Below are 12,782 nucleotides of genomic sequence, written 5' to 3' on the forward strand. Positions count from 1 at the left end.
CTAATATGGAGATGACTGACGTCTGACATCATAGATGTTTGATGTCATAGACCACATGAGACTGACACAATATGTCCATATATGGGCATTCCCAGATATGGGCTTAATATTAATGACATCAGGGATCTCCATATATGGTCATAAAAGGGACAAGGAAGGAATTCATTTGCAAGTGTGACTCGCATTGCGGTTGGTTGTTAAAGTTGTACCATGTAACTTTTTTTATAAAACAAATCTTAAAATTGTCCTAACTGTTAAATCGCTAAAGTTTTAGAACACCCACTCCGTTATTTTCAGCTTCTGAAGCCTTCTCTTTATATGTTTTCTATGATCCTGGCCGTGGACCGGATTTCGCGCCAAAATGACGTAATCTGCATCATCTGTATACGTTGTGTATACGTTGCCCAATCACATCGCCGATCATGCACACATGGTACACTACCGGCCAATCACAGCTTATCTGCTCTGGTCTCCAGGAAGCGCCTCCGCTTGGCTACAGTGTTTACCATGGTGAAGGATTTTAACCTCTTAATCCACAAATCCTGGCCAGAAAATTACTTCTACCATGCGTTCTACCCCTCCACGGATTACTATCGGTCGCGGTGGTTTGCGGCGCCGCTCCGGTGGTCCGCGGCGGTGGTCCGCGACGACTCCGGCCGAAAAACGGCCGAAAAAAGCAATACCGCTACTGACCACTAGTTGAACTTACACAGTATAGCTTTAAGTTGGACCAAATATGGATATGACTTCTCAATAATAAACCATCTCCTGCTTCATCCTCCGACTTTTGCTGCTCATCTTAATTGTACTCCCCTTAGTTTTGCCCCATAAACTTACATTTTGTCTTCAGCAGTGGTTTTCAAAGTGGGGTCCGAAATGTGTAAATATAGCATCACAATCATTTTAACCACTTTATCCATTTATACGCTGGCTATTCAAAAATAGCATACAATCTCACAGCGTGTCACTTTGTGCAGCGCTGCAAGCTTGTACAACTGCTATTTTTTATTTAATTATAACGATTATTTGAATACAAATCTTCTCTTCTGGGGGTCTCTGGCAAAAACAAATGTTTAAGAACCACTGTTCTACAACACTACAGCACTCGCCCTCCTCTTCACTTTCTCATCTTTAATTTACGCTTTGCCCTTTTTTTGGACACACACTAATCTCCCATTCCCTTTTACTGCCTTGGCACCACTTAATGACATTGTTTGATTGCCTTTCATCTCCATGTTTCTCATGCTGTCGTGTGTTGCTGTAGCCGAGTTTCTTTATTCATCGCTTCTCCCTCCCTTCTTTTCTTCTCTTTTATGTCCTTACTCAAAGCCGTACCGTCTTTGTGGTTGACATTGACAACTCTTAAAGGACCCATTTTCCACCTACACCGTCTTCATATAACTGGTCCTCACTAACGCTCATTGTAATATGGTACTATTTTTGTCTTCATGGCCTGTGTGTTAGAGGAGGGCTGTGGACACTGGACAGTTCAGGCAGGTTTGGTCATTTCAAACAGCGCGTGGTAATTTTCCGATGGCCTTAAAGTCCGAGAGACTTAAAGTCCGAAAGGCTGTTCAATTTAGTAGCCTATGAGAGCGGAGACACACACACACACACACACACACACACACACACTGGGGGAGAGAAAGAGGATGAGAGGCGGCTGACTGAGGATGCCGATGCTTGCAGCATGTGATGTTTAAGATGTTAAACTTCTCCACTCACCCTCCCAATGAGTACTGTGGGGATTAGCAGGGATGGGTCTAGCGTAGAGCATGGGGAATGGGGGAATTGGCTTAACTAAATTGGGTATATGGAGGGGATAAAATGTTTTCTTTTATTGTCTTTCATGGGCAGGGTCTCTCTTCTCTGTACTAAATTTGTATGTACCGTGATGGCCTCAGGTCTCGTACAATTTGTACCAATGATTACTGTGATGGGAATGGGACTTGGAGTGTCATCAATATGTGTACCTGCCTCATTATGACACTGTGCTTTAATAAAAAAGATTTGAAAAGAAAGAAACTTCTCCACTGTGCCACTCTCTCTCTGGGACATCGGATTCGGATCTCCGTGCCGTCGGACTTTCAGGCCGTCGGAATATCGAGATTTTGCCTTTTCAAACAAGATCATTTCTTAATGAATGCAAGACAAATGGTTTCTATCCTAGCATACTAACTTTCCAGGAATAGAAAGCCTGCCCTTTTTATTAGCTGGGATTTCTCATCGATGATGTTACTGGTAGGCGGGTTTCTCTGAACTGTCCACAGCACAAAGCCCTCCTCTGGGACACAGATCAAGTACGACAAAAATGGTACAATAAGGTTGAAAATGGCTGAAGTCGTCCTTTAAGTTGAGCTGCCGCATCATCAGCTACTTTAATGTAGGACATACAGCATTGTTTGTAATTGGGGTTGGATCTCTGAATGCGTTTTTCTTTTTTCTTTTCATCGTTTAGGAGATTGAGATCGTGCACATTGTTTAGGGATTGTTGCATTGATGTGACTAATGCGTCTATTGACAGTGCTGGAGCTGAATGGGGAGTCACAAGAGAACAGGGATGTTAATGCTGAACACCAAGCTGACTCCAAGATGACTCCTTTTGAAATCAACCTGAAAGACAAGAGGTTAGTCGCGTTAAAATATTCCTAGAGATTTGTAGTGATTACTTTGTTAATAGTCCTTTAATGTTCTATCCTAACCTTTATTTCACTTCTGGTATACCAGCTCAAGCACTCTTGCTGACATTAGCGAGTTTAAGCTAGATGGTTTTCAATACGGCAACGCCAGGCGGACTACGGCTGCTATGACGTAATCGCCGTAGCGATCAAAATGGTTAAGCAAAGCCTCGGCGGTGACGGGTTCCCACCCCTTTCACTGAACGCTTTGGTTCCCATGGCGACGCGCACACGCAGCAGACGGAGTAGGCGCTACGTGGGAAGGGACCTTCTGCCGTAGTAGAGACGGCCGCGGCGACGTCAGGTTTATCTATCGAGCGCGGATCATTTCCGATTACCGTTGTCATCTGCCGTTTCCGTAGCGAGCTTAAACTCGCTATTGTGTGATTGCTCCCACCATTTCTTTGCTACTCATTCACAAGTGACCCAAAAATGAAGCTTAGCGTTAGTTAAGGCAGGACACGTGAGCCTCACCAGCCTCAGCTGTCAGTCAGATCCTTATCTCATTCACAGATCTGCTGATCATTACATCACACTGTCATAATCCAATCAGAGCTCACACTCATTTAAAGGAGGTTCCTTTAAATACAGCTTGCATTCACTATAGCCCTGCTCGTCTGGGATCTGAAGCCTCAGATCCGCTGCTGCTTAGCTCCCTCCTCCACCCCAACCTTTTGATCAGAGTCTGGCATAGGCTCAAATACTTGGGATTACATGTCTGCTAATTCAAGCTAATATGTCAATGTATTGCTATTGTACTACTATTGTATCCCTATGGGTTTTTCTTTCTTAAAGTTCCCTGATGTTGCTTAGCAGGCATGCATGTACAAAATTCAGGGAACATCTTCGAAGGCGGAGCCCCTTACACTTTTTTGGCCTAAAACGGAGATCTCCATCTTACCAAAAGTAGGCCATCTCGTGCCTAAGACGGAGATCTCTGTCTTTCTATCTTTATTAATTAATCTGATTAATATCCATCCGGTTCAATTCTTCTTCTGCAGACAAAACGGAACATAGCTTCCGTTCTAAGTCTCCACAGTGCCATGCGCCCCATTCAGGACCTACACGGCAGGGAGCAAAAATGGTTCGCCTCACTCTGAGCCACTACACCTATAGTGCACTGGAGAAAAGAGCAGCGTGCACACGCACCCGCGTGCGCAAGGGTGATCACCGCTAGAAAACATTGTAAAATCACCAGAAAACGCTGGCACTGAATAGCTAAGATTATTAAAAAAGCGGGCACCTAACGCCAAGTTTAACTGTATTCCATTTGTTGCAATAAATGTTTAAATCTACTTTGACGTGAGTGTTAAACATAATTTTCTGTTGCCTTTTGAACTCCTTTGAACTGACTGTGTCTCTGCCTGCCTGGCTTTCTGTCCAGATACCGGGAGGACTTCAGGCCACTGGTGGAAGGGTGTGGCTGCTACTGCTGCCGGAACCACAAGAGGGCGTATCTGCACCACCTCCTGGTGACCAATGAGCTCCTGGCAGGAGTGCTGCTCATGCTCCACAACACGGCCCACTACCACGCATTCTTCAGGGCCCTGAGAGAGGCTCTGGCCACTGATAAACTGGACCTACTCAAGAAGAGGGTGCTGGGACAGAGAGGTGCGGACACAGCAGCTAAAGACTAGCACCAATGGGGCTGTTAAGTCTGACTTCATTTTGTAGGCAGAGGAGAACTTTTGGGTCCAAAAGGCCCCAGCGCCCGTGAATCTTTTTACTATTTTTACTATTTACAAATTTTTCTTCTCTTTGTTGTTGAAAGGAAAGTGGTAGAATTATACTTTAGTTGTTATTTTTGTCTCGGATCTGTTGAAATAGCGAGGGACAGATATTGACAATAAATCTGCTTGGATAGGGATTTCAGATGGAGGGGGTGTGTCGGAGGAGAAAAGGAATGCTCCTCTTCTGAAGGTCAATGAATTACTGTACAAAGTACTGCCTTCCACTTCCAATAACATTTTAAGTTCAACTTTAGTTACTGTACTTGCGCCAGCAGAGCATGCAAGTACTGAGTTCGGCTGCGTATGTAGGTAGGTAAGTAGCAGTGGTGCGTGGATGGGTTCTGAGCGTCATCCAAATCCGCCCTCAAAATTAATTAACCGCCCATTATCCAACCCCATTAATTATATCATCCAATTTACAGAACCAACCACATCTTCCATAATGTCAAATTATTATTATTTGTTTTCGTAGTTGTGCAGGAGGTCGCTCTAATACCTACACACAAACGAATGAACCTCTGCAATAGCATTCTATAAGCAGCAGTAAACACTAGTCATCAACTAAGCCTAGGCTACTTTACTTGTACTGTAACCATTTTTATTATATGTGTAAAGGTCAACAAAAACTTGCCAGTGAGGGATATGGTAATCTCGAAGCTCTTTCCATACGCGTGGTGCAGTTGACAGTAAAGAAGGTCTTGAGTGCATTTAAAAACATTTATTTTGATGCAGGATGATGATATTAGCATAACATAAGCCGGGTGTTTTAACTGCAAAGTAACCAATAACTTGTGTACATAAAATAAACCGAAAATAACTCAAAACAAACAAAAGCAGAGCACGGTTGAAAAACTTTGTGGCTTCCCACTGTGATTGCCAATCCCTGGCACCTGTACCCCAGTGACACCCTAATGTAGACTCTGGCCATCAATTGGCTGAATTCCCACCTATGCCCAGGTCTAGCAGTCGTCATAGCAACCTCACAGAAGCACCTTTACATAGAATAAATACATTGCAATTAAAACTAGAAAAGAAAATTTCTGCCTGCAGCTCGCTAAGTCTGTGCAACCTTGTGTAGCGGTTGGTGTTAGTGTTTCGTTTTGAGAGGGTCGTTCCCCCTGAAAAACACGTTTTGGCATGAAACGGTTACGTTTTGCGCGTTTGTGGTGCCCCCTATAGGTCTAAGTGGAAATGCTTTTGGGTATATGTTCAGTATAGCGCCCCCCACTTGTGGTTAAAATTTGGTGTTGACTGGATGTTTCGTTTGTGATTTATGGCTACTTCTTACAAAACGGGCTCCTCCCGCTAACTTTGGAACCCTGTTACGGAAGAACGGTATGGACTATAAAAATATCGTTTAAATATGTTTATCGCATGAGTCCATAGATCGTGTGTATCGATTTTTGTGACATTTGGAGAAAATATGTAGGAAAAGGAGCAAAAAGTGTGTTTTGAAGAAAATTCAAAATGGCAGAAAATCTATCCTGACGCAAATGGGCGTGGCCTATATGAGGAGATGCGTCATGACCCAAGGAATCCAGGGAAAAAGGAATTTTAATTTTCCGACCCACGGTTCAAGAGTTACAGGCCGAAAGGTAAAGTGGACTGTTATAGCGCCACCATGAGGCCAACTGACGAAATATTTTTTTATTTAATCCTTGATATCATTATAAATCTCCTCTCCAAGTTTTGAAACTGTAGCCCCTATGGTTTGCGAGAAAAAAAATATTGAATGTGAGTTTTTGCGATTCCCATTATAAGTCAATGGGTAAAATTAATTCACTAATAAATTAATATCAATTAAACAATACAACTTTTCTCTTAGAAAAGTAATAGCACCCCATTCCCGGCCGAGCCGCACGTTTTGATGTATATATTGCGGCGGTGGCGTAAATTGTGCGGCAGTTATTACGTGCCGAAATTTTGTGAAGTGATTATTATTATATAAGTATGGCGGATTACAATAAGTGTTTTGCCATTGCATGGCAGGCACACTTAATGATCAAATTGGCTGCAACAATATGATTGAATGAGTTCTCAGCACACAACGGTTATCCAATATTAATTAATAATGATATTTGATTGACCCAAATCCGCCCCCAACCGGCGGTTAACCGCGGCAAAAAACGCCATCTGCGCACCTAGTAAGTAGGTAGCCATGTGTGTTTAAGCCTGTAGCCCAATCAGGGAGCAGCATTTCTGACAACGTCATCATTAACAGCTAATGAGGGACCAGCATTCCTGGTGATGCCAGTGGTGATGTCACCTCATGGCGCACTCTGCTGGTGCGCAAGTAGGCGCACCAGCATACATGGCTGCAGTGCCGTGTGCACAAGGCGCAAGTTGGCACCTCGACAGGGTGCAGTTTTAGTTTTATTTGTATTATGTATACATTCCAGGAAGCTCTGTTTGTCCTAGCCATATCTTGAGAACTGTTCATTTATTCCTTGCAAGTGTATTACAAGGAAGTGCATTGTTGGGTGTGAAGTCCCATCAGTTCACCAGAACAGACCCGACCCACTCTGAACATCTTGCAAACTGTGCTACAGAATGGGACCACTCCGTTGCAAATGTTATTTCAGTACAATTAAAAGCATGTTCTCTGGCTGTCTATGTGAGATGTTAAGCAACCTGACTACCTGCAGGAAACAAAACTGACCAGAGGTCATGGAATTGTTTGAGTGCATACACATAGCTAGGCTTCTAAGAAAGGGGAGGATGATGTCAAGCCTGTGCTATTTCTGTCTTGTGATTTTCCAGGTCGTTTTCCTTGAACCTACCTTATTGATCCGAGGAAATGACAGGGAGACAGAATCTATTGCAGGTGACGGACGGAGTTTAGAAGGAGGATCCTGGAGAGAGGATTCCATAGGCAAAGGATTAGGAGGATGGTAGTAAATCATAACTGTGTCCTTCTGTGCCGGCTACCATGGTCTAGTTCCAGGTCAGCGGATGGCTAATGTGAATCATTAATTTACATACCAGTACGTCTAGAACAGCAGCCCAGAGGGAGTTCAACCAGATCGAACATAGTATGTCTGTCGGACAACAGAAGAACCGTCCTGTGAAGTGTGAACCCAGTCACCACAGGTGACTCACCATGTAGGCTATCCAGTGAGATTTCCTTTACGCTCCGTTTGTGCCTTTTTCCATGGGGACCGGTGGGCCGTACATTTTAATGTGCCGTTCATGCTTTTATTGATTTGTCCAACTTTAGGCTTCTGTCTTCAAGATTGATCACGTTTTTGTTCCTGCTCGGTTTATCACTTCTATTAGGAGTGAACTGCGTGTGTAATAAATTGAAATGTCTGCTTTTTACCTGGGGAAGTGTCTTTACTTGTGCAAGCAAGCATACCCACGCACACATATGAATATGAGAATATGAGACTTACATTGAGCAACTAGCATTTCATAGAAAATGTGTGGGATTAAAAGAGCCCACATTCCTTTACATATGCATTCATACAGGGTGGGTGGTCCCTCCTTGCTGTCTGAGAACAGATGAACTGATAAACAGACGGTGGGTAGTCTGCTTCATTCTACAAGTCTCTGAAGGATGAATACTGTTGACTACAGTACATCAGAATATAGCATATTAATCCAGCCACTAACCGAACTCCCCACAATATAGTCGAGTGTGGGGGATATAGTGACAAACTGAGTTACAGGAGGAGACCATCATGGATTCATGGCATGTTGATTTTTGGATTGCTGTGAGCGCTTGCTTGTGTCAGTGTGTGCACACGGGCATTATGGAGAGAGCATTGCATTGTGACTAAGTGTGTGGGGTGACTGGGGTCATATAGAGAGCACTGCATCGGGGATAAGTGGAAGTAAAGAGATAGATGGTATTGCTATACAGTCAAACTACAGAATGTATGTATCACCCAATTATTTCAGTGCGCAAGTAGATTGTGTATTCAGGACAAGTGTATTGATATTGTGTGAATTTGTTGGCACATGGTAACATTTATTGATGTTACCATGATTTAAGTGTGTGTACTGAAATATTGATTGCTTTCCTTATTGACTCATGACAAAACAACTGATTGCACATTGTGGTCAAAGCAACACAAAGAATCAAACCCAGTGTGAAGTGAACGGTGGATTTGGGAACCCCCCTCCCACCCCTCCTCCACGAGGACTAAAAGTGTGTGTGTGGGTGCGCCTGGGCTGCTCAACAGCACCACTTGCAGCTCATGCTACATACATAGTTACGTACGCAGTCATGCATGTGTGCCACCGCTCAAAAACCCATAAGGCTTATTTCCATTGTGGTCCTATTTGGTGTTTTGATAAGGGGAGAAACAAACAAAAGAAAAGTTAAAATCAGGACTAAGTCGTATTAAGAAAACTCTTTAAAGGTGGATGGTTTTTAGGTCACTGCCCCAGACAGCCCTAAAACAATTCTGGAGGCCAAGTGGTGTAAGATCATTGCTGCCCCTTTCCGGCATGTTGGTTTTTGGGTGAGAAAAATATGAATAATTCACACATGCTCATTAACTCTAACCTTGGTAAATAAACCATGGTATTCAAAACAATATCCACATCTGACTAAAACTATATTTTGTATACTTGCTAAATTTTTGATCTAAAGTCTGTTTATCCATTTCTCAGTGGGTTGGTATCTTCAAATGTATAAGATTGTAATTTATTTGCCCAGCCTATGTTCTCTGTAGTGCCAGTTGCATACTGCAATACTTTATTTATTGAATACCTATTGGACCGAAATGTAAACAGCACAAGGTCAGTGCAGTGTCAGACATTTGAGCCAAGAGGATAACACAAAGTTTGGGTTACTGTACATGGATTAGTTTTGATCATTTTGAGCAATACACTTCAGTAAAATAGTAACCCCTTTTAAAACTGGAATGTGTATTTTCTGTTAGCTCCTGCGCATAGCCAATAGAGGGAGCTTTTTCCCTCAACCGAGCAAAATGGATGTGAAATATTACAGACAAAATTAAAAATGATAAAGTATCTTTTGATTTATATTCTGTACACACTAATGGGAGCCAGTGTTTCTTGGAGACCACTTTTTTTTTTGCTGTTTTATTGAATTTGGAAACCAGCAAACTAAATCCAGTTCAGGTCTGTAGGAGTACTGTGCTGGGTTTTTAGCATAAACATGACCATTAAGTAAGTCAATCATTTTTTTGTGTGCATGCGTTTCACTGCTACAGTACAGTGTGAGTGACAGTGGTGCACCATTTCCATTTCAAAGAGGGCTGATTTCCACACAAATCTGCAGGTGGCCAGTGTAACCTGTTTGAACCAATTATAGTCTACATAAGTAAAAGTGCTCTTCCAGCAGATCATTAAAAGTTTCTCGCTCCATTCCTCCACTCTCCTGGACAGCTTTGCTGTTTGAGTAAGGCTCAGTCAGCTTTATCGCATACCTCCAGATTGCCGCACAAAGAGTCTATGCTCTACAAGGAATAAAGTAGCTCTTCAGAAGTACACAGTACAAGATTCTTTATTGTTGCATCACTTTATACATTTATCAAGAGAGTAAAAGTCTTGGGTTTTGACACCTCAACATTGCAGCAACATGAGGAAATAGCAATGAATATAGTATTAAAAATATAACAATTGCAACAATGTAGGTGCCTTTGTTAGGCGCCGTGTTTGTGGATCTCTCACGAGTCAAGCTCTTGCTCACGCTGTCTCCTGTTCTCTCCCCTCCTCTCTCTCCAGTATAGACTGTATGTATAAGTATGTACTGTATATTGTACATATACCGGTACACATACAGATCTCTGCTGTCGGGCCAAAACCAGCCAACTCCAAAATTTTCATTTTCCAGAAAATTAGAAAACAGTGGAGTTAGGTTTTGGCCGAAGCACTTTGTACTACTTTTCATTGGTTCTATTTTTTTAACCAACACACAGACATAAAGAGTGTTCAATAGCACATATTTATGGTGTAGTTGCTGTCAAAAATGGACAGCAACTACATGTACATATTAAGGCTGGGACTTTAACTGATTAATTGCGATTAATTAATTACAGAAAATTAACGCGATTTTAATCGCACTTAGTTTTTGCACCACAGAACCTTCAGTTTCGGGCATACCGATCATAGCGATGCACTAACCAAGAAGGGACAACAAACGCAAAGGCAGAAGTAGCCGATCAGAGCGCTTTGCTTGGCCCAGTGTGTGTGAAATTTAGATTTCAAAAACTCACTCGTTGATTCACTCGTACAACAAAATGTGTTTTACTTGAAAAAAATGCTTCTCAGGTCAAATATCGATGTGCGATTAAAATGCGATTAATTGCGATGAATTAATCACAGAGCCTGTAATTAATTAGATTAAAAAATTTAATCGCATCCCAGCCCTATATACTACTATTTACATACATATACATACACATACAGTATAGAGTAGGTATACTAGACCGCCCTTGGGATTTGAAACTAGTGTCATTCGAGAACAATGCAAAGTGTGAATGCATGCCCCACCTGGGTTTGTAATACTTGTACCCTGTGTGCCCCTTTTATGCCCATAGGCCTATATGGAGATCTCTGTCTGCCTGTGTTCCTTTTCTGCCATCCCTCATGTCATCATATATGCCCATATACTGTATGGGCATATACTGATGTGTATGGCCATATCGGTTGGATCGGCGGTTCTGGAGTGGACAACTGGATCTCCATATATGCCTATAGATGTCCTCGAGTCCTCGTCGATGCACATGTCGAGTTTGAAGTGGTCGGTTGGACCGTTCTCGAGATACATGAATGACAGGTTCCAGAACTCTGCATTGGCCGAGTTATTGCTGTAAAATAGGCCCTCCCCAATTCTTCTCTTCCTCTAGTCCGAGCGTTTCAGGCAAACATCGTGCACTTAATGAAAGAAGCATGAAATTTGGCACACAGTTAGAACATGCCATATGGAACATTTTTGGCTATAGGGGCATCGCAGATTTGTCTTGGGAAACTTATGGGAGTCAATCAAAGTTGCTCTCATAGACTTTACTATATAGAGTCAAATAATACAAAAAATAAATATGCTTTAAGTAGCATGTGAGGGGTCAAACTAGGTGTTATTCGGGATTCTGAATCCAATGCAAGCATTTGTTTTGCTCGAAAAACATTCCTTTCCGAGAAGCGGCCGCCACAAAACTTTGAAAAGTGATGACTCATCACTAAACCATAGTTTTATAGGGTCCGTTTTTAGCCCAAGGAATGTTTTTCCTGCAAAACAAATTTTTGCATTGGATTCAGAATCCCAAAAAAACACCTAGTTTGACCCCTTACATGCTACTTAAACATAAAGTATTTTTTTGTATTATTTTACTGTATAGTAAAGTCTATGAGAGCCCAACTTTAATTGGCCCCCACAAGTTTCCGAAGACAAATCTGCGATATCCCTATAGCCAAAAATGTTCCATATGGCATGTTCTAACTGTGTCTTTCATAAAGTGCACGATTACATCAAAATACTGCCCGAAACGCCTGGACTCCTTCCCTCTATCCTTATATATATATATATATATATATATATATATATATATATATATATATTTTTTTTTTATACCCCTCTCTCTCCCCCTTTGTCTCCTTTTTTCAATCCATAGCTATATGGGCATGTGACATCATAAAAGCCACTAAAGTCAAGTGATCTAAGTCAAGTGGAGGTCCACACCACAACTATAACAAATACAACAGTGAACAATATAATTATAGTTATAGTGCTCTCAATCTGTGCCTCTGCCCCAGAGGTCAGAGAAGGTTTAATGAATGAGATATTTTCATTACGATATCTGAGCAGGTTGTTGAAAGGTCAGAGAGTGCAATGTGGAAGAGCATTAAAGGTTAATTCACTGTTGTATGTAATTGCTACTTAATCCATAATTCCCCTAAATTTTCACTACTTTAAACAACACTGTAGACTGTACTAAACACCTAATGGATGTGTTGCAAATAATGCAAAGGCAAACACACACCTAATAAATATACACTTTGCTACTGGTGCCAATGACACAAACTCCCCTGAAAGTTTCGCTACACTTGAACAACACTAAAGTACCGGTACACATTATTATGAACTATACCTGACCTAGCAGCCCTTATCTAATGGATATAGACCTATATCTTAATTATACACGCCGACGGTCGTGCCCGTTTTACAAAAACCTGTGGTAGAATCCCCAATTGCCTACCGCACATTGTAATGTCAAGGGATATGGCTTGATGTGTGTTCCATTATGTCTCTGTAGGGATCTTTGCACTTTGTTACCAACATGTCATCTAATGATGCTGTTAATGCAACGCACCTCAACGCTGATTGTGGGAATGGAAATTTGATTGAAGAAGCGGTTTGAAGATGTGTAGCCTACGGTGAGATAATGTACATGTAATAGGCCTA

At 41.9% G+C, this 12,782-nt stretch overlaps 1 protein-coding gene across 1 annotated transcript in view; it reads left to right on the forward strand.

Moving 5' to 3' along the window:
- qtrt2 (queuine tRNA-ribosyltransferase accessory subunit 2) overlaps positions 1-5,452 on the forward strand; it is a 28,047-nt gene extending 22,595 nt beyond the window's left edge. The window contains exons 8-9 of the mRNA XM_080751998.1: positions 2,525-2,627; positions 4,063-5,452. Of these exons, the coding sequence (XP_080608124.1) occupies positions 2,525-2,627; positions 4,063-4,315 (356 nt within the window). The 3' untranslated portion in view covers positions 4,316-5,452. The remainder of the gene's footprint in view (positions 1-2,524; positions 2,628-4,062) is intronic.
- The last annotated feature ends 7,330 nt before the right edge of the window (positions 5,453-12,782 follow it).

The sequence above is a fragment of the Nannobrachium achirus genome, assembly GCF_963921795.1.
Source record: "Nannobrachium achirus genome assembly, chromosome: 21".
In the NCBI taxonomy this organism is placed as follows: domain Eukaryota; kingdom Metazoa; phylum Chordata; class Actinopteri; order Myctophiformes; family Myctophidae; genus Nannobrachium; species Nannobrachium achirus.